This window comes from Brassica napus, chromosome A7 (genome assembly GCF_020379485.1).
Source record: "Brassica napus cultivar Da-Ae chromosome A7, Da-Ae, whole genome shotgun sequence".
In the NCBI taxonomy this organism is placed as follows: domain Eukaryota; kingdom Viridiplantae; phylum Streptophyta; class Magnoliopsida; order Brassicales; family Brassicaceae; genus Brassica; species Brassica napus.
In genome coordinates this window covers 14,247,570-14,271,976 of record NC_063440.1, presented here as the reverse complement: position 1 = coordinate 14,271,976, position 24,407 = coordinate 14,247,570, and the positions used below count along the sequence as shown (strand labels likewise).

The 24,407-nt window shown below is 41.0% G+C and overlaps 4 protein-coding genes and 1 non-coding gene across 6 annotated transcripts; 1 reads left to right on the top strand and 4 right to left on the bottom strand.

The window, feature by feature from the left end:
- The first annotated feature begins 235 nt into the window (after positions 1-235).
- LOC111199372 (pentatricopeptide repeat-containing protein At5g66520-like) lies at positions 236-14,194 on the top strand. Its single transcript, XM_022689391.2, has 2 exons — positions 236-1,419; positions 12,978-14,194. Exons 1-2 carry the CDS (start codon positions 514-516, stop codon positions 13,932-13,934), a joined length of 1,863 nt encoding a protein of 620 aa, XP_022545112.2. The 5' UTR covers positions 236-513; the 3' UTR covers positions 13,935-14,194.
- LOC125575060 (putative glucose-6-phosphate 1-epimerase) lies at positions 13,926-15,864 on the bottom strand. Of its 2 annotated transcripts, none has more exons than XM_048736842.1 (9): positions 15,650-15,864; positions 15,475-15,570; positions 15,221-15,386; positions 15,012-15,149; positions 14,802-14,900; positions 14,607-14,704; positions 14,357-14,464; positions 14,177-14,258; positions 13,926-14,081 (listed from the first exon to the last, which is right to left on the bottom strand). In XM_048736842.1, the coding sequence occupies exons 1-9, from the start codon at positions 15,718-15,720 to the stop codon at positions 14,016-14,018; spliced, it is 924 nt and encodes a 307-aa protein (XP_048592799.1). In that variant the 5' UTR covers positions 15,721-15,864; the 3' UTR covers positions 13,926-14,015. The 2 variants fall into 2 exon arrangements, with proteins under 2 accessions (XP_048592799.1, XP_048592798.1); XM_048736841.1 differs by having other exon boundaries at positions 15,475-15,573; positions 15,650-15,805.
- A 64-nt stretch (positions 15,865-15,928) lies between these two features.
- On the bottom strand, positions 15,929-16,002 carry TRNAN-GUU. Its single transcript has one exon. It is a non-coding gene; the product is annotated as a tRNA-Asn (tRNA).
- Positions 16,003-16,066: 64 nt separating this feature from the next.
- LOC106358487 (U3 small nucleolar ribonucleoprotein protein MPP10) lies at positions 16,067-19,211 on the bottom strand. Its single transcript, XM_013798303.3, has 13 exons — positions 18,476-19,211; positions 18,318-18,373; positions 18,084-18,174; positions 17,887-17,997; positions 17,652-17,789; positions 17,501-17,569; positions 17,359-17,400; positions 17,197-17,265; positions 17,015-17,086; positions 16,863-16,916; positions 16,622-16,763; positions 16,441-16,506; positions 16,067-16,339 (listed from the first exon to the last, which is right to left on the bottom strand). The coding sequence occupies exons 1-13, from the start codon at positions 19,118-19,120 to the stop codon at positions 16,329-16,331; spliced, it is 1,566 nt and encodes a 521-aa protein (XP_013653757.1). The 5' UTR covers positions 19,121-19,211; the 3' UTR covers positions 16,067-16,328.
- Positions 19,212-20,076: 865 nt separating this feature from the next.
- On the bottom strand, positions 20,077-22,417 carry LOC106356551 (GATA transcription factor 18). The gene is made up of 2 exons (XM_013796290.3): positions 20,687-22,417; positions 20,077-20,577 (listed from the first exon to the last, which is right to left on the bottom strand). The coding sequence occupies exons 1-2, from the start codon at positions 21,221-21,223 to the stop codon at positions 20,248-20,250; spliced, it is 867 nt and encodes a 288-aa protein (XP_013651744.2). The 5' UTR covers positions 21,224-22,417; the 3' UTR covers positions 20,077-20,247.
- Positions 22,418-24,407: the final 1,990 nt, after the last annotated feature.

Below are 24,407 nucleotides of genomic sequence, written 5' to 3'. Positions count from 1 at the left end.
AGGTGCCAAGAAACATACTACTACAGTTACAAACTTACAACTCTTATCTACTCCCTCCCTTCGTTTTTTTTACTAAGACTTTGCACTTAAATTAAGAAAATTGATGCAATTTACAATCTAGCCTTTTCAATTACTTGAGTTTATTCATTAAGTCAAGGGATATGCTAAACATCACGTTAATAATTCTAGGGTAAGAAAAGTCATTTTGTGTCATTATTTGCATAGAATTCAGCAAACATTAAGTATATTGACAAAAAAAAAAAAGTAATAAATGATAAAAATAAAACTGATTTAGAAACACAATTACCCTTCTTTTTTTTTTGGGTGGGAACAATGTCTAAATGGTATCCAGAAGTAACTTAATCAGGAGTTCATGACCCCTCTCATTCACACACCCACCAACGCCTCTCTTTATCCTCTTTTAACGAGACGACAACGGCCAAGAAGAAAAGCTTATCTCATTCATTCACTCCCTCCTTTTACACCCACCCTCTCTCTCTCTCTCTCCCTCACATGTCGCTAACTTTAACTCCCTCCTCTCTCGCATTGGAACAAACTCTCTCTTGTCTCCATAAATGCTCAAAGGAAGTCGAACTCAAGCAAGTCCATGCTCACATGCTCAAATCCGGCTTCTTCCACGATCCTTACGCCATCACAAAGTTTCTTTCCTTCTGCCTTTCCTCCACCTTCTCCTCTTACGCCCAGGACGTTTTCCTCAACGGCTTAGACCGTCCAGACACTTTCTTGTGGAACCTTATGATCAAAGGACTCTCCTCCTCTGACCAACCCGAATCTTCTCTTCTCCTCTATCACCGCATGCTCTCCTCTTCCGCTCCTCATAACCCCTACACCTTCCCCTTTCTTCTCAAAGCCTGTTCCAATCTCTCCGCTTTCCAAGAAACCACTCAAATCCACGCACACCTCACCAAACTCGGATACGCCAACGACGTATACTCAGTCAACTCCCTCATTAACTCATACGCCGTCACCGGGCGCTTCAACCACGCTCGCCTTCTCTTCGACCGAATCCAAGAACCGGACCTCGTCTCCTGGAACTCCGTCATCAAAGGCTACGCAAAAGCTGGAGAGATGGATACCGCTTTAACTTTATTCAGGACCATACCTCAAGAAAAGAAGAACGCTATCTCGTGGACTACCATCATCTCTGGTTATGTTCAAGCGGGAATGAACAAGGAAGCTCTGCAGCTATTCCACGAAATGCAGAACTCTAACGTTCCCCCTGATAAAGTCTCTCTAGCTAGCGCTCTCTCTGCTTGCGCTCAGCTCGGGGCGCTCGAGCAAGGGAGATGGATCCATTCATACGCTGACAAAGCGAGAATCAGCATCGACTCCGTCTTGGCTTGCGCTCTTATAGACATGTACGCGAAGTGCGGCGACATGGAAGAAGCTTTGGGAGTGTTCAATATAGAACTTAAAGATTCAAATAAGAATTGCTCTCTTATTAATAACTTGAGAAAATAACTCAAAACTCAAGCTCTCAATCTCTAAACTCTAGTAAGTGATATCACAACTCAATATCTACTTATATAGAGCTTATGTATTCCTAATCCTATTTGGTAACACAACTTTAGATAACTCCTAAACTCATTATGTTTCCTTTTCCATATCTCGGTAGGATTAGGTCTCCTTAGCTTGCTCCTCAAGCTATCTTTAGTTTCAAGCTTAATTCAACATTCTCCCCCTTAAGCTTGAACTCCATTTTCGATAGATCTTGAACTCCAATCAAATCTCTCATTTCTTTAAACTTGATTCTCCCAAGTGCTTTAGTCAATATATCCGCCTTCTGCTCGTTTCCTGGAACATGCTCAACCTCTAGTAACCCTTTCTCTACGCACTCCCGGATAAAATGGTAACGGGTGTGTATGTGTTTTGATCGACCATGAAAGACAGGGTTTCTTGTGAGCGCGATGGCTGATTGATTGTCTATCCGTATAACCGTCTTCTTGCAAAGGTTCTCACTTATCTCACCGAGTAGGTCTTGTAACCAAATCGCCTGACGAGCTGCTTCTGTACCGGCCATGAATTCCGCCTCGCAAGACGAGAGAGCTACGGTCTCCTGTTTTGAGGAACACCAGGTTATTGGACTATCACCTAAGTAGAAAACATGACCTGTTGTGCTCTTGCCATCATCTTGATCCACATTATGGCTTGAGTCACTATAGCCAACAAGTCGTGTTGTCCTCGTTTTTGCGTTCTCAAACGCCAGTCCATAGCTCGTGGTGCCTCTTAGATATCTCAGACATTGTTTCATGGCCGCTCCATGAGACTCTTTCGGATCTTGCATATACCGGCTGAGAACTCCTACACAATAAGATAAGTCCGGACGTGTATGCAGTAGATAGCGCAAACAGCCGATATTTCTACGATAACCTGTTGCATCAATAGACCTTTCTTCTTCTGACTTGGATAACTTTAACCCTGAATCCATAGGCGTGTGTGCTAAGTTGCAATCTTTCATTCCTGCTTCTTCTAATATCTTTTCTGCATAGTTCTTTTGACTTAGTGTGATCCCTCCTTGATGTTGTGTGACTTCTATTCCGAGATAATACGTTAGTTTCCCAAGGTCGCTCATCTCAAACTGTGCTGACATCTCCTTCTTGAAATCAATTATATGTTGCACGTTTGCACCTGTAATGAATAGGTCATCGACGTAAACTGCAACGACCAGAAGATCTCCATGAACAAGTCTTCGATAGACTGATGGTTCTTTTGCGCATTTAATAAACTGAAGCTCCCGCAAGATCGAGTTAAGCTTGTGATTCCATGCTCTAGGAGCTTGTCGTAGGCCATATAAAGCTTTATATAGCTTGTATACTTTACTCTCAGACCCACTTACTTCAAACCCTTCCGGTTGCGTGACGTATACTACTTCCTTTAAGTCTCCGTGCAGGAATGCCGTTTTGACATCGAGATGATGTATCTCCCAGTTGTGTGCGGCTGCAAGGTTTATGAGTAGCCTGATCGTCTCTATTCGCGCAACAGGAGCGAAAACTTCATCAAAATCTATTCCATGCCTTTGTACATAGCCCTTTGCGACAAGTCTAGCTTTGTACTTATTGATACTTCCATCAGAGTTCCTTTTAATCTTAAATATCCACTTCAGACCAATTGGTTTGGCTCCGACAGGAAGATCAATGAGCGTCCACGTTCCATTCTTCTCAATTGACTTCAGCTCATCTACACACGCGTCTCTCCACTCCTTTGAATCCTTTGCTTCATTGAAATCTCTTGGCTCGCTGTTTATGCTCATGAGAAGATATTCTCCTTCTTCCTCAGCTTCTGAGATTAACAGTACATAATCATCTAAATATCTCGGCATCACACTTTGTCGAGAAGATCTTCTTAGTACTGGCTCTGTTTCAGACTCTGTTTCTTCCTCCTCATCCTCTTCGTTGTCAAGTATCACTGTTTCACTCTTCATCTCATCATTCTTCTCGGGTTGCTGTACCAAAGAATCCTTACTCAACTCATTAGAAATCTCGCTTAGTATTCCATGGTTCCCAAAGTTTCCTAAACAAATTTTGAAGTCATTAACCGCATTCTCTCCTGTGTCCTCGTTCTTCCAATTCCATCCTTTGCTCTCGTCAAAAACTACATCTCGACTCACAACGATCCTTTGCGTCTGTGGATCAAGCATCCTATATGCCTTTGATCCTGGCTCGGTCCCTAGATGTATGAGCATAAGAGATCGGTCCTCTAGTTTCTTTAGGTGCGGCTTCACCACCTTTGCATATCCTATGCATCCAAACGTCCGTATGTGGGCTAGGTTAGGTTTTCTTGCGCGGAAAGCTTCATAGGGTGTCACGTCTTTTAACACTCTGGTAGCTACACGGTTTAATATGTATGTGGAATGCCTCACTGCCTCTCCCCATAGATAGTTTGGAAGTCCGAAGTGCTTCAGAATGCTTCGAGTCATCTCCATCAACGTTCTGTTACGTCTCTCAACGACCCCGTTTTGCTGCGGCGTGTATGGCGCTGTTAAGTGACGTTGTATTCCTGCTTGAGCACAGAACTCGTTGAACTCTTGAGAGGTGAACTCTCCCCCTCTGTCCGTTCTGAACGTTTGAACCTTCTGCTTTGACTCTTTTTCTACCATTGCTTTAAACTTTTTAAACTTCTCAAAGACCTCACTTTTCTCCTTTAGCAAAGTAGTCCACATGTATCGTGTATGATCGTCGATGAGTACGAACACATATTTGTTCCCAGGACGTGTGCTTGGTGTTATGGGTCCACACAAATCACCGTGAACAAGTTCGAGTATTTTACTTGCTCGATACGCCGTGGCTTGAGGAAAGCTTTTCCTTGTTTGCTTCCCAAGCATACATGAGCTACACACCCTTTTATCACTAGTAACTCGCGGTATTCCGATCACAAGTTCTCTCTGTACCATCGACTCAATGGTCTCCCAGTTAACGTGACCCAACCTCTCATGCCACCGTATAGACTCGCTGGTTGCTGTTGATAGTAAACATGTCTTGTCTTTTATGCCCATATGAACCTTGTATAAACGGTTCCTAGATCTTATGGCGTTTACTAGTAGCTTTCCATCTCGATCATGCATGGTCAAGCATTCTCCCTTTAGTCTTATATCGCATCCCGCTTCAGTGGCTTGCCCGAGACTGATGATGTTACTTTTCAAGTCAGGAATATAATACACATCGCACATGATTCTTGGTTCCCCATTTATATCAGTAAACTCTATGGACCCTTTCCCCTTAATGTCGATCCGAGAGTCATCGCCAAATTTTACCTTTCCAGTTATGGACTCGTTGATCGTTGTGAAATATCTTCGATCTCCCGTCATGTGGTTGCTGGCTCCATTATCCAAGTACCACATGTTCTCCTTTTCATCATGAGTCTCGAACTTGCTTGGGACGACTTTATCTTCGTTTAAGTAGACTATCTCATTCAACATGAGCTCGTCTGCGTTTTGTGTATCATCTTTCTCCAGTTCTTGTGCCTCTTGCAACTTCAGAAGACGATCGGGACATGTTGAGGCGTAGTGACCCATCTTGTCACACCGAAAACACATTACTCTCGAAGTATCTCTGCCTCCATAGCCACGTCCGCGACCTCTTCCTCTATATGATCTACCGCCTCGTCCTCTGTTTCCTCTGTAATCATCGTGATACTCTCGCACAGATTGAGAATCTGTGTTTGTGTACATGAGTTTCTGATAGACCCTTAGATCGGAACACTCAGCCGGTACGGTATTTGATAGGATCTCCGGATGGAGAAGTGATGGATCGAGGGATCTCACGAAGGATGCGGAAGGCCTTCGATATTTCCAAGTCTGAACAACGCCTGATGTGACTCACAGGTCCGTTGTGGAGACTGACTTGACTAGATCGCCGGATGTGACTCACCGGTCCGATTAGACAAGGTGTTTGCTCGGATGCTAACCACACCTAAGTAAACTAAGAACAAGTTCTTTGCAATGAACAAAGAGAGAAAACTTAAGAAGTTTTGAAGGGAAAAAAATCGATCATCTTTATTCAGAAATGATGGAGTACTTATACAAGTTTTAGTCAAAATGAAATAAATCATTTTGTGTGAAAATAAGACATAGAAAATATAACAAAGACCAGATCTGGTCAATACACAGAAAATTATGTTGACTGGCCAAAGTGAACCCTTTGCCTACTCTTGTCCAGATTCGATGAATCTGGATGCATGTCCCGCGGTAAGGAGCAGTACATGGTCCGGACGGTCTGCATGATCGGATGAAGGAAACTCATGAACTGATGTGTTCCAAATGTGTCCAATATCTTCAGAGAGCTTAAGTATCCTTCCCCTTGAGAAGCTCAGATGATCAAACTGAAGAATCGGATCAAACTGGTAAGTCGGATTTTCAGAACGTTCGGCGGTACGTTCGGCAGTGCCCGCGGTAAGAGCCAGTCGGGTCAGAAATGAGAAGCTGCGGTCTGATTCGAAATCGGTGCGTTCGGATGAGAGTTTGGCTTGATCGATCTTCCTAACTTGACGAGTTGGTCGGGGTAGCCGAGCTTCAGTACGGTCAGATCGATCGTCTGGACGTGGATCCAAACGAAGCTCCATTCCGGACGTACGCGGGTCGATCCGGTACACGGCCCGGTCAGTGCGTTTGGTACGGTCGTCCGGATGAACCTCTGTTGAATATCTCGGACTGTTCTGATCTTCATGTTGGACTTGTCCAACGAACTGCTCCATGATCTGAGGTGCATCATTCCCTCCTCCTTTAAGAGGATTTGTCCACAAATCCGAAACATCTGCAAGAAAAGGAGATAAATCAGAAACGTTGAAGCTTGAAGAGATATCATAATTACCTTTCAGATCCAATTGATACGCATTGTCACTGATTTTTCTGATGATCTGAAATGGTCCGTCCACACGGGGCATGAGCTTAGATTTTCTTTCTTCCGGAAAACGTTCCTTCCTCAAGTTTTCAAGTTTTTCTTTATCAAAGACCTAAGCAAGGCAGATAGTGAACGGTTCACAACCTCAGTTTGTCCATCAGTTTGAGGATGACAAGTAGTAGAGAACATCAATTTAGTGCCTAATTTAGACCACAAAGTTTTCCAAAAGTAGCTAAGGAACTTAGCATCTCTATCTGAAACGATAGTCTTAGGCATTCCATGCAACCTAACCACTTCTCTAAAGAACAGTTCAGCAATGTGAGTAGCATCATCAGTCTTATGGCATGCAATGAAATGAGACATCTTTGAAAATCTATCAACCACAACAAAGATGGAATCCTTACCTGACTTGGATCGCGGCAATCCAAGTACAAAGTCCATAGAAATGTCTACCCATGGATGAGAAGGGATGGGTAGAGCTGTATACAAACCTTGGTTCAAGACTTTGGATTTAGACTTTTTGCACACAACACATCGACTGCAAATCCTCTCAACATCTTTCATGAGACCCGGCCAATAGAAATGATCGAACACAACCTTGTAGGTTTTCTTCACACCAAAGTGTCCCATCAAGCCACCTCCGTGTGCTTCCCTGACAAACAACTCCCTCAAAGAACATTGGGGAACACACAAGCGGTTATCATAAAACAAGAAACCAGCAACCTGATAATACTTCCCATAAGCAGTTTTGGAACTCTTTTTGAAAACCTCTTTGAAATCCGGATCAGATGCATAAATCTCTTTGATAAATTCAAATCCAAGAAGTTTGGTCTCAAGAGCTGAAAGGAGAACATACCTGCGTGACAAGGCATCGGCCACAACATTTTCCTTACCTTGTTTATACTTGATCACGTATGGAAATGTCTCAATGAATTCAACCCAACGAGCATGGCGCTTGTTAAGCTTCTGTTGTCCCTTCAAATGTTTCAGGGACTGATGGTCGGTATGAATGACGAATTCCTTGGGCCAAAGGTAGTGCTGCCAAGTTTGAAGTGCTCTCACCAAAGCATAAAGCTCCTGGTCGTAGGTTGGGTAATTCAAGGTAGCTCCTCCAAGTTTTTCACTAAAGTATGCGATGGGTTTCCTATCCTGCATAAGAACAGCACCAATACCCACTCCGGAAGCATCACACTCAATCTCAAAAGTTTTAGAAAAATCGGGTAAAGCAAGAAGAGGGGCTTGAGTTAACTTCTCTTTTAGGATTTGGAAAGCTTCCTGCTGAGGTTGTTCCCACTTGAAACCCACATTCTTCTTGATAACCTCAGTGAGAGGAGCGGCTATAGAACTGAAGTCTTGGACGAACCGTCGATAGAAACCAGCAAGGCCATGGAAGCTTCGAACCTCACTTACGGACTTAGGAATGGGCCAGTCGCGGATGGCTTTGACCTTTTCTTCATCAACCTTCAGGCCATCTTTTCCTACAACAAAACCTAGGAAAACAACTTGATCTGTACCAAAAGAACACTTTCCAAGGTTAGCAAACAAACGTTCGTCCCTAAGGACTTCAAGAACGGCTCTCAAATGCCTTTGATGTTCCTCATGGTTTTTGCTATAAACAAGAATATCATCAAAATACACAACAACGAAATGACCAATAAAGGATCTCAACACATGGTTCATCAGACGCATGAAAGTACTAGGTGCATTAGTCAAACCAAAAGGCATAACTAACCATTCATACAATCCTAGTTTTGTTTTAAAGGCCGTTTTCCATTCATCTCCCTCTTTCATTCTAATCTGGTGGTATCCACTTTTCAAGTCTATCTTAGAAAAGACACAAGCACCATGAAGTTCATCAAGCATGTCATCAAGACGAGGGATGGGATGGCGATACTTTACCGTGATGTTGTTTATGGCCCGACAGTCCACACACATCCTCCACGACCCATCTTTCTTTGGCACGAGTAGGACAGGTACAGCACATGGGCTGAGGCTTTCTCGGATGTATCCTTTGTCAAGAAGATCATCAATCTGCTTTTGGAGTTCCTTGGTCTCGACGGGGTTAGTGCGGTACGCTGGTCGGTTTGGCAAGGACGCGCCTGGAACGAGATCGATCTGATGTTCAATGCCACGGATTGGAGGCAATCCTTTTGGATTTTCTTCAGGAAATACATCAGAAAACTCCTGCAATAATCCTTTCAAATCACTCGGAATGTCCGGTGCAAGGTGAGAAGAAGATGAGGCCATAAGAGATTCCTTATAAACAAGCAAAAGGAATGGCTTTTTGGTGGCAAGGGTTTTTCTTACCTGACCTTGTTTGATGTAGAAGTTGGAATTTCTTGCTGATGCCTCAGGTTTGGAGTCTTGTTCTCGTCCCTTCTTAAGTTGGATTTGATCTTGGTGAACTTCTAAGGGAGAAAGGGGAACCAAGGTGATTTTCTTTCCATTGTGTTCAAAGGAGTGGCGGTTTGTGTAGCCATCATGGACGGCCTTCTTGTCGAACTGCCAAGGTCGACCCAAAAGAATGTGACAAGCGTCCATGGGAAGGACGTTACACACGACCTCATCCTCGTACCGTCCGATAGTGATCGGAACAGTCACCTGTTCCTTGACGTATTGCTCTCCGTCCTCATTCAACCATTCCAACCTGAAAGGTTTGGCAAGTGGACGAGTAACAAGTCCAAGTTTCTTCACCAAGGTATCACTAGCCACGTTGGTACAGCTGCCACCATCTATAATCAAAGAGCAAACTTTAGAAGAAACAAAACATCTAGAGTGAAAGAGATTCTCCCTTTGTTCCTTCTCGTCGGTTTTAGGCTGAACACTTAAGGATCGTCTAGTGACAAGAAGAGGACCAGTAGCTGGAAAGCTGAGATTGTCCTCGTCGTAGACCGGTCCTGTTTCTTTAACAAACGTGGAACAGAACTCATCAATTACTTCCTCAATTTCGTCCTCTAAGATCGGTTCCTCCAAGAGCTTTCTTGTAACAAGAAGTGGTCCACTGGCTGGGTAATCAAAGGGCTCTTCTTCCTCATCAAAAATGGGACCAAGGTCCTCTTTTTCCTCTTTGTCCTCCTCGGATTCTACATCACCATTTTCCAAAAGAACCATCACCCGCTGGTTTGGACATTTGTTGGCATAGTGTCCGAGGCCCTGACACTTGAAACACCTTATGTCTCTTGTTCTGCTGGGGTTTTCCACTGCTTTTCCTTTATCCACACGAGTAGGAACATCAGTTTTCAAAGCAGTATTTGTTGTGGCAGGATACTTACCTTTGTCTTGGTAGCTAGGCTTAGATGGAAAAGGTGATTTTGAAGGGAAGGTGGATTTGGAGAGTCCTTTCCTTTTGACTTGCTGCTCAATCAGGATAGCCTTGTGTAGCATCTGTTCCAAGTCACTATAATCCTGAAGTTCCATGCGGTCTTGGATGTCCCGGTTGAGTCCAGTGAGGAATCTAGCCATGGTTGCGTCTACAGGTTCATCCACATCAGCCTTAAGCATCAAAGTCTCCATTTCCTGATGGTAGTCCTCAACCGACTTTGTTCCCTGAAGTAGCCTCCTGAGTTTGTGGTGTAGGTCGCGTTGGTAATGGTCCGGTACGAAGCGTTTCCGCATAAGCGTAATAAGCCCCAACCAAGTCTCCACTGGTGCTTCACCTGTTCTCCTCCTGTGAGTCACAACTCGGTCATACCAGTTAATAGCATAGCCAGAAAATTCAGAAGCTGCTAACCTAACCTTCCTAATATCAGACAAGTTTTGACAATCAAAAACCAGTTCAATTTTCCTTTCCCATTCTAAAAAGACATCAGGATCATTCTTTCCTTCAAAGCTTGGAATTTTCAATTTCAAAGCACCCAACCCATTTTCATTTCGTTCAGCTCTAGCAAAAGGATTGACTTCACCTGGGTTTCGGTTTCTATGTCCTCTCCTGGGTCGGTTGATGGATTGATCATCGTTGGTATCTTCGTCAAAGATTTCTAGATCGGATTGGCTGTTCCGTCTAGGTTGAGCTCGTCTGGTTCCGGTTCTAGATCTGGTTTGTTGGCTCTCCTGAATCTCATCTAACCTTTGATGGATCTGCTCAAGTCCTGCATTCATAAGGTTAGTAAAAGTATCGTTTAAAGCCCTCATTTGGAGGTTTGAGAGTCCGGCTACAGAATTTCCGGGACGGTTCCGTTCTTCCTCACTGCTCATGGTTCTTCCTGAAATTCTCAACAATAAACGTTAGGGTAACAAATACCTCACACTCTCAAGTGTTTGTTTCCTCTCCCACTCACGTGTTTCTCTCAAAGATTTGAAGTGGTTCACACAAGATTTTGGTTTGTTCTCAAAGTTCAGAGAAAGACAAGTCCAAAGATACTCAGTGGGTCAGATCCAATCAAACAAGGGTCACAAGAGAAGGTAGATAAGAGATTACAAGGGGAACCCGCCTTAACCAACTCAAAGGCCGGATTACTCTTCAGCCAGCAGGCTTTCTCTTCCACCACCACCACAATCTTTCTTTTTTTTTTTTTTATACTGTTTCTTTTCTTTTTTTTTTTTTATATGGTGGTAATGAGTGGCCCGGGTTCAAGATAGATAGAAGAAGAACTTTTTAGATGAAGAAGATGGTAGATGAGAAGATGGAATGAGAAGATGATACCGGTTGAGTGGCTCTGATACCACTTTGATAGACCCTTAGATCGGAACACTCAGCCGGTACGGTATTTGATAGGATCTCCGGATGGAGAAGTGATGGATCGAGGGATCTCACGAAGGATGCGGAAGGCCTTCGATATTTCCAAGTCTGAACAACGCCTGATGTGACTCACAGGTCCGTTGTGGAGACTGACTTGACTAGATCGCCGGATGTGACTCACCGGTCCGATTAGACAAGGTGTTTGCTCGGATGCTAACCACACCTAAGTAAACTAAGAACAAGTTCTTTGCAATGAACAAAGAGAGAAAACTTAAGAAGTTTTGAAGGGAAAAAATCGATCATCTTTATTCAGAAATGATGGAGTACTTATACAAGTTTTAGTCAAAATGAAATAAATCATTTTGTGTGAAAATAAGACATAGAAAATATAACAAAGACCAGATCTGGTCAATACACAGAAAATTATGTTGACTGGCCAAAGTGAACCCTTTGCCTACTCTTGTCCAGATTCGATGAATCTGGATGCATGTCCCGCGGTAAGGAGCAGTACATGGTCCGGACGGTCTGCATGATCGGATGAAGGAAACTCATGAACTGATGTGTTCCAAATGTGTCCAATATCTTCAGAGAGCTTAAGTATCCTTCCCCTTGAGAAGCTCAGATGATCAAACTGAAGAATCGGATCAAACTGGTAAGTCGGATTTTCAGAACGTTCGGCGGTACGTTCGGCAGTGCCCGCGGTAAGAGCCAGTCGGGTCAGAAATGAGAAGCTGCGGTCTGATTCGAAATCGGTGCGTTCGGATGAGAGTTTGGCTTGATCGATCTTCCTAACTTGACGAGTTGGTCGGGGTAGCCGAGCTTCAGTACGGTCAGATCGATCGTCTGGACGTGGATCCAAACGAAGCTCCATTCCGGACGTACGCGGGTCGATCCGGTACACGGCCCGGTCAGTGCGTTTGGTACGGTCGTCCGGATGAACCTCTGTTGAATATCTCGGACTGTTCTGATCTTCATGTTGGACTTGTCCAACGAACTGCTCCATGATCTGAGGTGCATCAGTTTCCCCTGATCTTCGTGATTCTCTTCTTCTTCGGCTACTCTCTCTTCATAAGCCTTTAGACGTCCAACAATATCCTCGAAACTGGTAGTCTTAAGATCAAGCACTTGCTCCAATGATGCGACTATATGTATGTATTTCTTACGTGGAAGGCTCTTAAGAAATTTCTTAACTAGTTTTGGTTCTTCAATTTCTTCTCCTAGTGCAGCAGATTTTGATGAAATTTCAGATAACTTTCCAGCAAAGTCATCTATTTTTTCAGCGTCTTTCATCACGAGTCTGTCAAATTCAGACATTAATGTCTGAAGTCTGGCTTCTTTGACTCGTTCTGCACCAACATGTCGCATCTTAACAGCCTCCCACACCTTCTTTGCCGTGCTTAGCTCCCCAACCTGTAGTATCAGACTTTCGGGTATCGCTTGAAACATTAAACCAATCGCCAAATCATTCTTATCTTCTTCCTCTGTTTCGATTTCAATGATGCTCCAAACCTTATGTATCTTAAGTACGTTCTTCATTCTGATGGCCCACACGATATAGTTAGATGAGGTTAACATGGGGCACTTGATCGTGGATCCACCCTCCTTCGGTTTCACCGTCGTCACAATTGATAAGTCTCCCATTGCTTCTGCTTTTGGAAGGCTCTGATACCAAATATAGAACTTAAAGATTCAAATAAGAATTGCTCTCTTATTAATAACTTGAGAAAATAACTCAAAACTCAAGCTCTCAATCTCTAAACTCTAGTAAGTGATATCACAACTCAATATCTACTTATATAGAGCTTATGTATTCCTAATCCTATTTGGTAACACAACTTTAGATAACTCCTAAACTCATTATGTTTCCTTTTCCATATCTCGGTAGGATTAGGTCTCCTTAGCTTGCTCCTCAAGCTATCTTTAGTTTCAAGCTTAATTCAACATTCAAGGACGTGAAGAAGAAGACGAAGTCAGTGCAGGTATGGACGGCTTTGATCTCAGGTTACTCGTACCACGGCCTCGGCGGAGAAGCGATCAGGAGATTCACGGAGATGCAGAAGACTGGAGTGAAGCCAAACGCGATCACTCTCACCGCGGTGCTAACTGCTTGCAGCTACACGGGACTAGTGGAAGAAGGAAAGTCAGTGTTCTACACCATGGAGAGAGATTACAACGTGAAACCGACGATAGAGCATTACGGCTGCATGGTTGATTTGCTCGGTCGAGCTGGACTGCTCGACGAAGCAAACCGTTTGGTTCAGAAGATACCTATGAAGGCTAACGCTGTGATATGGGGCTCTCTGCTGAAAGCCTGTCAGATTCACAAGAACATCGAGCTGGGAGAGAGGATTGGAGAGATCTTAATAGGAATGGATCCTAATCACGGTGGGAGATATGTTCATACGGCGAACATTCACGCCACTGGGGGAAAGTGGGACAAGGCGGCTGAAACGAGAAGACTGATGAAGGAGAAAGGGGTTGTGAAAGTTCCTGGTTGTAGTACAATCAGCTTGGAAGGGACCACGCACGAGTTTGTAGCAGGGGATGGATCACACGCGGAGATTGAGATAATTCGAAGTAAATGGAGAACGGTAAGAAGGAGACTTGAGGAGAACGGGTACGTACCGGAGTTGGAAGATCTGCTGCTCGATCTAGCTGATGATGAGGAAAGAGAGGCTATTGTCCATCAGCACAGCGAGAAACTGGCTGTTGCATATGGGCTAATGAAGACTAAACCGGGGACAACGATACGTGTAATGAAGAATCTGAGAGTATGCAAAGACTGCCATAAAGTAATGAAACTCGTCTCTGAGATATACAAGAGAGATATCGTGATGAGAGATAGGACAAGGTTCCATCGTTTCAGAGATGGGAAATGCACTTGTGGGGACTACTGGTGAAATACAAACTTTTATTGCTGAAGAAAAATGGATACATTCAACGATATGATAACAAAAAGTTAGAAGTACAATTGTTGTTTTTCAACTGATGCTGAGGAGCTGTGTTGCTGTCCAAGACTGTCCAGGCTCGAGCTTGACATCCCCTAGCTGAGAGTTAAGAAATGACAAGCGAGAGTTGAAAACTTACGAGTCTGTGTATAAGTTTTTGTAAAGAGTATTAAAGGCATACTGATGATATATACCTTTGCATTTTCGACGCAGACAAAGTCTCTGTAACAAGCCTCCATCTGAACATGCGGGTTCCACAAGACAGCATCCGACCAGCTGCATTTTTTTCCAAATACAAAGTTTACTCATGAGGCACAAAACAGTTTCTGAAATGGAAGCATAAAGACACACATAAGCGTTTTGATAAAACGTACTTTGTGTTTTTGATGATTATTTTGTCACCCAAGCCATTATCAAAGTGCAATTCATTAGGGGCATCAAGATAGACGCAATCCACAAATCCAGGAAAAGTGACTGCATCCCTGGTGGAATATTTGAAAAACTAAGGAAGTTAGACGTGTGAAATATTAAAAAAAAATCAACAAGATCTGTAGTTACTTCTGGAGAAGAGGAACTTGATGAAAGTAAAGAGCTAAAAAAAGGGAAGGGAAGAAAGAAACAAACCTGTCTTCTTGACCCTCAATTGGGTTTTTAGGATCAGGATCCTTATTGAGTGTTTTACAACCCTTCAGACCTCTCACGGATGCTCCCGTGACAGAAGCCTGATGAACCCAAGAAAGTTATAATACCAAAAAAAAAACAAATTCAATAACAAAGCTGATTAATCCTGAAACTAGAGCAATTCAAAATGAAACTTACACGGAAGTAAGTATGCAAGGCGGTGTTAAAAGAGAATGGTTTGTTGTCGGTGTTTGTAATTTTAAGCTCGGTGGAAAGGCAGTCCGCGCCAACAACGACCTTAAAACAAACCAAAAACCAAAAAACTGTTAAAAGAAATGGCACCTTAGTTAACAACCTACAAGAGTGAGTTTGCAATAATAAAAAAAAAAGGAATTGACAAAAAAAAACCTTGTAAAGAGCGTGGAAAGCAAAGTCCCACATGGATCGACTATAAGGACCATCCTTGAGCTCAAGAGTAACAGCAGCATTGTCAGCAGCATTCTCAGAATCCACAACAGACCAGTCCATGTTCCTTCCAAACCCATGCTAATCCAAAAAAATGGTTAAAAAAAAGCATAAATCAGGTTTGATAAATGGAGGAAAGAAGCAGAAAGAACCTGTTGAATAACTCCAGGTCCAAACTGTGGGAAACAATGTGGAATCCCTCCGCTAATGGGCTTGATCTTATTGAAGACAGCATCAGGTCTAACGAAAAGAAGATCTTTCCCACTCGCAACTTTCCACGATGTCACGCATCCTCCAAACAGATATATCTCTGCCTCGCTGCATTCCAAATTCCAAATTCCAAACCAAATCAATCTTTGACCCCCAAAAACAAAAAAAATAACAAACTTTTTATTCTTTTTTTTACCTCTTGTCGGGAGAAGTGAGGACGAGTTTTGGCAAATTGCCTTCACCTTCCGTGACTCTCACTCCAGTTGTAGCCATCGCACAGAATCTTCTTCTGCTGCTGATATAAAAGAATTGTAATTTGTAAAGTGCCCACGCTCACTTTTGATACAAAATCAATAAAGGAAAATGCTTACCGGCTGGTTCGGAGATGATTTGGAGAATTAAAGGTGAGAAATGAGTTGGAGACTGATACCATCATCGCCATCTTTCTCTCCTTCACTCACTCTAGATTGAAATTTGAAGACTTATTATTATTCCCTCAGAAAAAAAAAGAAAACAAAATCTATATAAAGGGGAAGGAAGAGACAAACGGAGACGGAGGAAATGGCTCTTCGATTGACGGTGGGGACCCAAACTTTAACGTTGACCTCCTCCGAATAATCTTGCGAATATCCAACTTTGAAAATAAAAAACGCTAGAGGGGGGGGTCGAACCTCCGACCTTGTGGTTAACAGCCACACGCTCTAACCAACTGAGCTACTCCAGCTAATTGATTAGAGTAGTTACTTAACCAAAATATTAATATACAAATTATAAGAATCGGTTGTAAATGCTAAAGAAAAACAAGATAAAAACTAACATTTCAAACAAATGAACACACAAAATTCATCATGGTCAATTAAAAAAAAAAGAAGCCTAATAACTGATCCGAACAAAATTATAGGCGTTAAACCCTTAAGAACAAAATTTAAATACTTCTAACATGCTAAACTGTTGTTGGTATCATCTAATCTTGAAGCAGTCCTGTGTTTAGTAGATTTGTCTCCACTCAACTCTTCTGCCTCTGTAACACCCCTCTCCTCTCTTTCACCGTTATTCATTGCCTGTTTTTTTTTCGAAAAGAGTACTCAACGTTCAACATTTGATGCTTTTTGATATTATCAAAGTAGTGCTTATGTCATGTTCGAGCAAGAAAAAAAAATACCAGTTTTAGACATCTCTGTACTAGTAGTATCACGCGCCTTCTTCACAGGTTGTTTTGCAGATTCAGCTGTTCCACAAAGTCAAAAAGTAATAGAGGTTAGAAACAATTTAACTTTTAACATTGTAGGCATTTTGTGTATTACAAATGAAAATATTTCCCATTAGACATTTAATTCCTTTACCTTTGAACTTTCTCTTCTTATTAGCTCTCCGCCTCTTTCTCTCTTCCTGTGTAAGCTCTGACTCTTCCTTTATTTTGCCTGTCCCCGAAAATATTTCCTCTGGAGCAAGCATTGCTGCATCTGACACTGCCACAGGCGCAACCTACACACACGGTACACATTGAAGAAGCTGCAAAGTACAATGGTGCTCTCATCTCAATCAAACAAACAAAAACAGTTGAAAGTAGACAATAAAATTTACCTCTTCCATTGCTATTGCTGGGACGTTTGTCTGTATTGACATTTCTTCTATTACCTGAAAAGTTTTGGAGTAAACAATGAAGGTTTTAGTGCCTACTAAGTACTAACTATGTTTAAACCTCATCATTTAGGATCTAAACGAAAAAAACATACTGGTTTAGGTGTAAAATGGAAGTGGGAGAGAGCATCCAACTTCAGGCATAGTTTCTTGAATAGCATGCTTGCCTGATTTAACATTTATAAAAACAAAAGGGAGTGTGAAACTGGAAGGGAGAAGATCCATAGGCAAAGAAAACAAAACAAAAAAGCCAGAAACAAATTTTAAAATAGGGAACCTCTTTCTTCAGTTCATCAGAGAAAGTTGCTGGAGCAAATAACGGATTAGACTTCTGAACGTATTCTTCCTGCAAATAGTGGACCAACACACATTTATAAGTTGTTTGGTTCTCTCTCGCAACAACTTAAAAACAAAATAAATCCTTGTAGACCATACAAACCTCGTAAACTTCGGCAAGACCTTTCTTGCTTTTACTATCGTCCTGCATATTTCCAAAAGTAACCAAACAGATTTCATCAACTGTTAAACCAGAGCCAAACTTGAGAAATAAAGGTGGTTGATAGCTCTTCAATAAAACTCACCAATTCCCTGGCTTCTCTTTTGGATTTAGTGGGCAGACTAGGTGCTCGTTGCACATCATCAAAACGAGCCTAAGAAACCACAAGATATGTTATGCAACGTCAAGGAGAAGAAGGAATTAAAGGAGACTTTTGTTACAAACGAAGTAGTTACCTCAATGATTCGGCTCTTGATCATATCCTCAAGTGAGGCAGTGACCTCTTCTGTGATTACAGGAGGAGGTCTGGCATTGTGCTCAAAATCTAAATCAACTTCTAAAGCACTATTCTTTGGCCTCTTTGTAGCAGTTACCTTTCAACAAGAAAAGTCATACATAAATTTAGCTACAGAAAGCAACGTTGCAAGTTTTCACAGATTAGTAGTAGTGGAGTAAAACATCGCTGGGTACCTCTCCCTGCATAGTCCAGTGTTTGGGATCTAAGTTTGCTTTCTCCATCTGATCAATCTTGGATTGAAGCTTTAGTAGTTCTTTCTCATGGGTAGAGAGTTTTCCATTGCCCTAATGGAAAAGGAATTAGTCAGTCAGATCTCATGCACAATTCCACTAACGAGAAACGAAGTCATAGCATAAAGAATAACTAGTACTTGGTTTACATCTCCAGCTTCCTCATCTTCCATGACATCTTTCATCATCATTTTTGGTTCCTTCTTTTTACCACCAAAGAAATCCTCATACCTAATTTTAATTGATAGACAACAAAAAAAAAGACTTAGAACAAATCCAAGGAAGAACTATTTGACTAATCACGTTTGTTCATTATCCGATTAGCTCATTCACTGTGTAAAAGAGAGCAAAAGCACCAAACTAGAGATCCATACCTGGCCATTCCCAATTTGTCTGACTCTTCGTTGTCTTCACCAGCAAAAGCACCAAACTAGAGGACAAGAACAAACCAAAGATCATTCAACAGAAAAAAAAAACTAAGAAATTTGCATTCAATCCAATTCATATTCCTGAACACAGTTTATGTGCATACCTCCTCATCTTCTTCATCATCCTCATCATCTTCTTGGTCTTCATCAACATCATCATCATCGCTCAAATTTTGCTGCTTTCCGTTTGACATAGCTTTATTGTTTTTGGAGTCGAAGCCATACTCTAGAGCTTCACCCTCCTCTAAAAAATCCTCCAAATCTTTGATCTTGAAGAACCTGTCCTCTATTCCTTCATTCTCTTCATCCTCCTCCTCTTCCTCTTCCTCTTCTTCATCTTCATCTTCTTCTTCACTTTCGTTAGCTTCTACCTCATCATCGTCATCCCCATCATCAGAGTCAATCCCATCCATATCCAATCCATCCTCCTGAGAATCCCGGAGGGCCAAGTTTCCTATTCTACGAACCTCTCGAGGGTTTTTAGCAAATCGCTTAACCTCATGCCGCAAGCTCGACAACAAAGGCAGAGACTGCATATCAATCTGCTGCCAAATCTGCTCCGCGTCAAAACCATCAACCAAGAGCTCCTCAAAAGGAGATTTGAGGTTGTGAGGCTTCAACCTAGTGGAGAGATACTGAGATGCAACGCGAGCCACCTCCGATATCGAGCTCGGCGCTAGAAAAACTGGTGGTTCAGTCGACTTCAGCTTCTCGAGGGCTTCCAAGCCCCAATCCTTTACATCGGCCATTGATTATGCGTACAGAGTTACCAAATCGTTGCCATCCGGAGCAATGTGTGTGGCGGTTATACCTCTAAAACCCTGAGAATTAATTATCCCGCGTATACCTCTCATCCAAAGAGAGAGTTTTGCTTTAATCCTTGGGCTAGATTTGGGCCTTAAGTATTTATAATTTGGCCCATGTATCCTTATTTATTTTACCCTAGCATTACTTGTTAGGTGAGTATTGTTATGCTGGGAGGGGAGCTCACACTAAAGATAAAGTGGGCTCTTTAAAACAAAAGTTCCCAAAATATAAAATGCATTCTAAATCGCCTAAAAGAGGAAAACAAAAACAAAAAAGCATTCCAAGACAAAAATTTCTGACCAAAAAATAAATAAAGGTAGACTAAAGTCTTAGGGAAAGTTAGTGCATAGAAGTAATAGTACATAATGGTTCTCAGTAAAATTATGAACCATATAATGCAAACATTATTCTCCGTAGCGCAAATTGACACAAACAACAGGTCAAGAGGAAGAAACTGACAAAACAACGGTCAAGTTACTTACGAGAAGAAGAAGACTAATCATAATACGATTAAAAAAAAAAAAACTCACTACAGTGGTTGTGTGCACCCACACAATTGAGACATTTTGTAAATCTACATTCCGATCTGATTTCAGGTCTTTCTCTATAGAACACATTTTCAGCGACTCAGGTGGACCTAAAACTTCTCTGTGTGAATGGAAAACTTCTCACTACAGTGGCTGTATGCACTTGGAAATCGTTTACGGGAATATATTTTTTATCTCCAAGTTTATTATGTGCAGCTCCTATATTTTTTTGAATATTTATCTATAATTCATGCTCATTTCAATAATATTCGGAATTCGTGTATTTATTTAGATAATAACATAAATGCGGTTTGTTGGTACCATGCAAAATATATAAAATAACAGCGTAAAATCCTTGACATGCTCGATCGTTGATGATTTCACACTGTTATTTGTTACTACAGTTTAAACAAATATTTGAACGAGTGAAAAATACATAATGTTACGAATTAAGATAAAAGCGTCGATATCATAACATCAACATTGTCTCTCTCCAACTTCTCAGTACACAAGGAAACTCTCTTTTTTTTTTTAGATTCCTTTCACCTAGTAAAGTCATAGACAAGACTCATTGCCGTATCCTCTACATTAAGTCTCCACGAGTGGGAATGTAGGCCGTTAACTCCGTCTACGGGATCCCGCCGGTAATACTCTCCAGCACCGCCGTAGTCATGGTTTAACATGATCTCGCTGGCTACGAAATTGCACGTTGACGATCCGCTCTGATCAGTAGCATTGTTGTGGTTACTATAACTGGAAGGATGGTGTCCGTATTGATCTTGCGCGACTGTGCTGCTAGCCGTCATCCTCGTCGTATCCATCGTTCTCCTCTCTTCTTTCTTGAAACGAATTCCACACGCATTGCATAACGACTGCATGCACCGATTTATAATATAATTTAGAAAAATATATGTGATTTTCTATAAACAAAAGGAAGAAGGTTAAAGGTATTTAATAAAAGGAAAAATATAATTAAAATACCTTGGGACCTCGAGGACCATTCCTCCATAGGGGCGTAGACGTTGTATCACATTTGGTACAGCGACGATCAAGTAGAGTATCGCCGCCACCAGAAATACGGCGGTTGGAAGAGGGAAGGACGCTATACGTCGACGTTTTGGAGGTGTTCGTATCGGTGTCAATGAAACTGGAGACACGAGTTGAAGTACTGGACCGTCGCATCTTCTTCTTGTCTCTCTCAGATAGTCTTGTAGTTGTAGTGGACGGAGGTCCCAAAGAGAGAGTGCAGTCAACAACAGCGGTTTGTATGTTCGAACAGCCGTTTCCATTGTGGACAAATAAGCATGTTTGAGTGTGGTCGTGGAACCATCCGCAAGACTCACAATATCTCCCCTGCGTCATCTCTTCGATGAAAAAACCCCAAGTGAGACTTCTTTTGGGGGTTGGAAAGAAACGTTTAATTTGGAGGTGTTGTGGTGAATATGGAGAAGGCCATAAGGGTCCTCTATTTATAGTAGTTAAGCAAGACAATTGAAGTAAATTAATATGTCGAGACATGCCATTTTAGGGACAAACATAAAGTAGTGTATTAATTTAGACCTATCTACAATAACCAACAATCAGTAATCAACAAATAAAATTACTCAAACAAAATCTTATTAAGACGACTTAAACAAAATCGTGCAGAGACAAAAAAAAAAAAGAATCCCATAGCTATATACAGTTTGTTTTAATGAACAATGTTTACTTAATTATATATGGGAGCGTTGAATGTATAATTATCTGTTCTGCAAATATTTGATTACTTTGTGTCATAAACTACTAAAATGTACTTAAAATAAGAAGGAAAACGTAGAGTGATGTTGATCCAAAAAAAAAAAGAGAAGAGCGATGTGATTTGATGTGATGTGTGGCTGGTCACTGGAGAAGGCAAAGGTTGGTCAAAAGAGCCCACGTGACAAGGGGGAGGAAGGGGCACAGAGTTCAGGCATCAGAGAGGAACTTTCAATCTCCGATCACGAGGCCTCTCTAGTCTCTATTTATATTTTTCTTTTCGATTTTGATTACAGGAAGCAACTATACCATATGTTTAGCGTTCTTCCTTATCTATGATCCAAACTGTTCTTGTTCTTTTCTGCCTCTTATTATTTATTTATTTGCCAAATATGTGAAATCCATTATAAAATGGTACGGTTGTAATATTACAAAAAATATAATCCTAAGATTTGTCTTGGCAAAAAGAAATAAATACAAGGCAAAGCTTAGACAATGTTAACAATAGGCCTAGTTAACAAGGCTGCGAGGTATAAAATAAATCATATAGCTCACTCATAAGGAAGCCAGAAACGCAAGTGGATTCATCCCTCCACGTCGCCATATATATCACACCTGTTTTAGTGTCTCTCACTCACATGATCAGTGATGATCGGAGATGGTTAAGTTAACGAGAAGAATAAGTATTAGTTATTATACGTATCATTTCGTTCAATCTAGATATCGTTTGGACCAATGTAGTCGCAGTAGGTTGAGTGTGTAAACCCCAAGAGAATCAAATCATATGCATGCCTTGTTTTAACGAGAAGAATATCCGTACATATTTTGTAGGGTTTCAGAGACAGAAAAAGCTTATGAGTGGAGAAAACCAATTAGTTAAAAGACGAAACCCTTCTATAATCATCTCACGTAACCTCCTACTGTCCTACATCTGCAAATAACCATCAAATTAATAAAGAGCATATTTATTTATTTATTTATTTTTATAAAAAGCATATTTATTAGCAGTATCTATATATATATATATATATATATATATATATATGTGTGTGTATGTGTGTACGATATCTTTTTTTGTTCCTGTCCATTCGAGTTTTAGCAGGAGGTAGATTCTGATGTTGAATATTTGAGTGAATCTTGGTGGGTCAAAGAAGACGTTCTCTAAAAAGTGAAAAAGAAAAGGTCAAAAAACTAATAATGCTACCCATTAAAACGATTTTAGCGCAAAAGTAAAAGTTTTATTCTTGGGCATAGCGTTAAATCATTATATACCGAATCCGACACATTAAAATCAATTGTTTGTAAGATCATATATCTACTGTATGTAATTAGAAACAGATCTAGACAATGGTAATTGGTAGTATAACTTTGGATGTGCTTTACACTTAACATATTACTACGTGAATGTGAATATATTATGTGATGATATAAACTCAAATGACAAGAAAATAATCATCAATTTAGTCAAAAAAAAAAAGAAAATAATCATCAAAGTTGAAGGCGTGTGTGTATCCAAATGATGATGATGACGTAGGCTGGTTGGATTTTGCCGGGGCCCATGCATCGACTCGCTACTTGAAGAGTTCCGAGGAAAATGGCCCGGGGGTAAATTTTCCTCACGCATGCATCATGCATTGCATGCAAAGGCTTGATTATTAAATTAGTTAAAAATACACTTGATTAATACCAGTATGTTCAGGTTGGGAATCAACATTACTTGAGGGGAAAAGACGGGGACACAAGTTATCAAAAAAAAAAAGACGGGGACATTCCTCAAAAGTTACAAAATACAGCCAGAATGTCTCTAGTATTTACCTTTTTTGCCTACTTTTGATATTTTCAAAACAAATCATATTATAAAACTGTTTCTATCGAAGTACGTAGCATATCAAACTTTCAGTAAATCTAGTTATGTTACATATTACAGGAATTTCATTCTTTTAAAGTTTCCTGAACCCAGAGGCGGCCTTGGACAGAAGCGGGAGAAGCTGGTGCTTCCGGCCGCCACTAAATTATCAATAATACCAGCCACAAATTTACATAAATAATTCAATAGGTCAACTGGTAAAGCATATTTTTAGTGCAGAGGAGGTGAGGAGTTCGACCTAACCTATTGATATTATTTAAATTTCATTTTTCTTCTTATAAAGCTAAATATAAATAGGCCACATTTTTAAAATTTGCTTCCAGCCCATTAATTAGTAGGACCGGCTCTGCCTGAACCATGTGTGGTTTAAACATGGGATGTTATTAATATGTTATTTTTTGGTGATCTACTGGTAGGTGGATTTTGGGTTACTAAGTAATCCGGATTCGAAAGTATCTCATTACATTTTTTATTTATTGTTTAGGATCCATTTGAATACCCCAAAGATGGTCCATATGTGGGTTATAGTTCCATTTGTAGATTAGTTTAGTTTTTTCTATAGATCATGGATACTTCTATGTTAATTAAAAATAAAAGAATTTATCGTATTCAAGGGAAACAATGGAAAAAAAAACGAAAGAAGATGAGGATATCAAAAATATTGAACCAACGTACAAGTGAAATGTATCATAGACTAGGAGAGTTGTCAAATCAATATGTTCTTATACGGTGATCCAAAGTTAACTGAAGCATTTTCTTCTAGTACCATCTCGTATATAGCACTATACAACATATTATAGACATGGAGTTCGTGAGTTGAACATACATATCATCAAAACTTGTTGAAACTGCGAAATTGACATGTTATAAAAGATTTTGTAACATCTCGGTTTTCAATGTGTTGAAAAGGTTAAATAATTAATTTGATTACTTGCATCACTTAGGCCTGGGCATTTTACCCTGACCCAAAAACCCGACCCGAAACCGACTCAAAAAAACCTGGTTCGGGTAGGAACCGACCCGATGTTGCAGAGGATCCACGGGTCTTGGACCCGACCCGACTCAAATTCAAAATCCGATGGGTACCCAAATTAATAATGT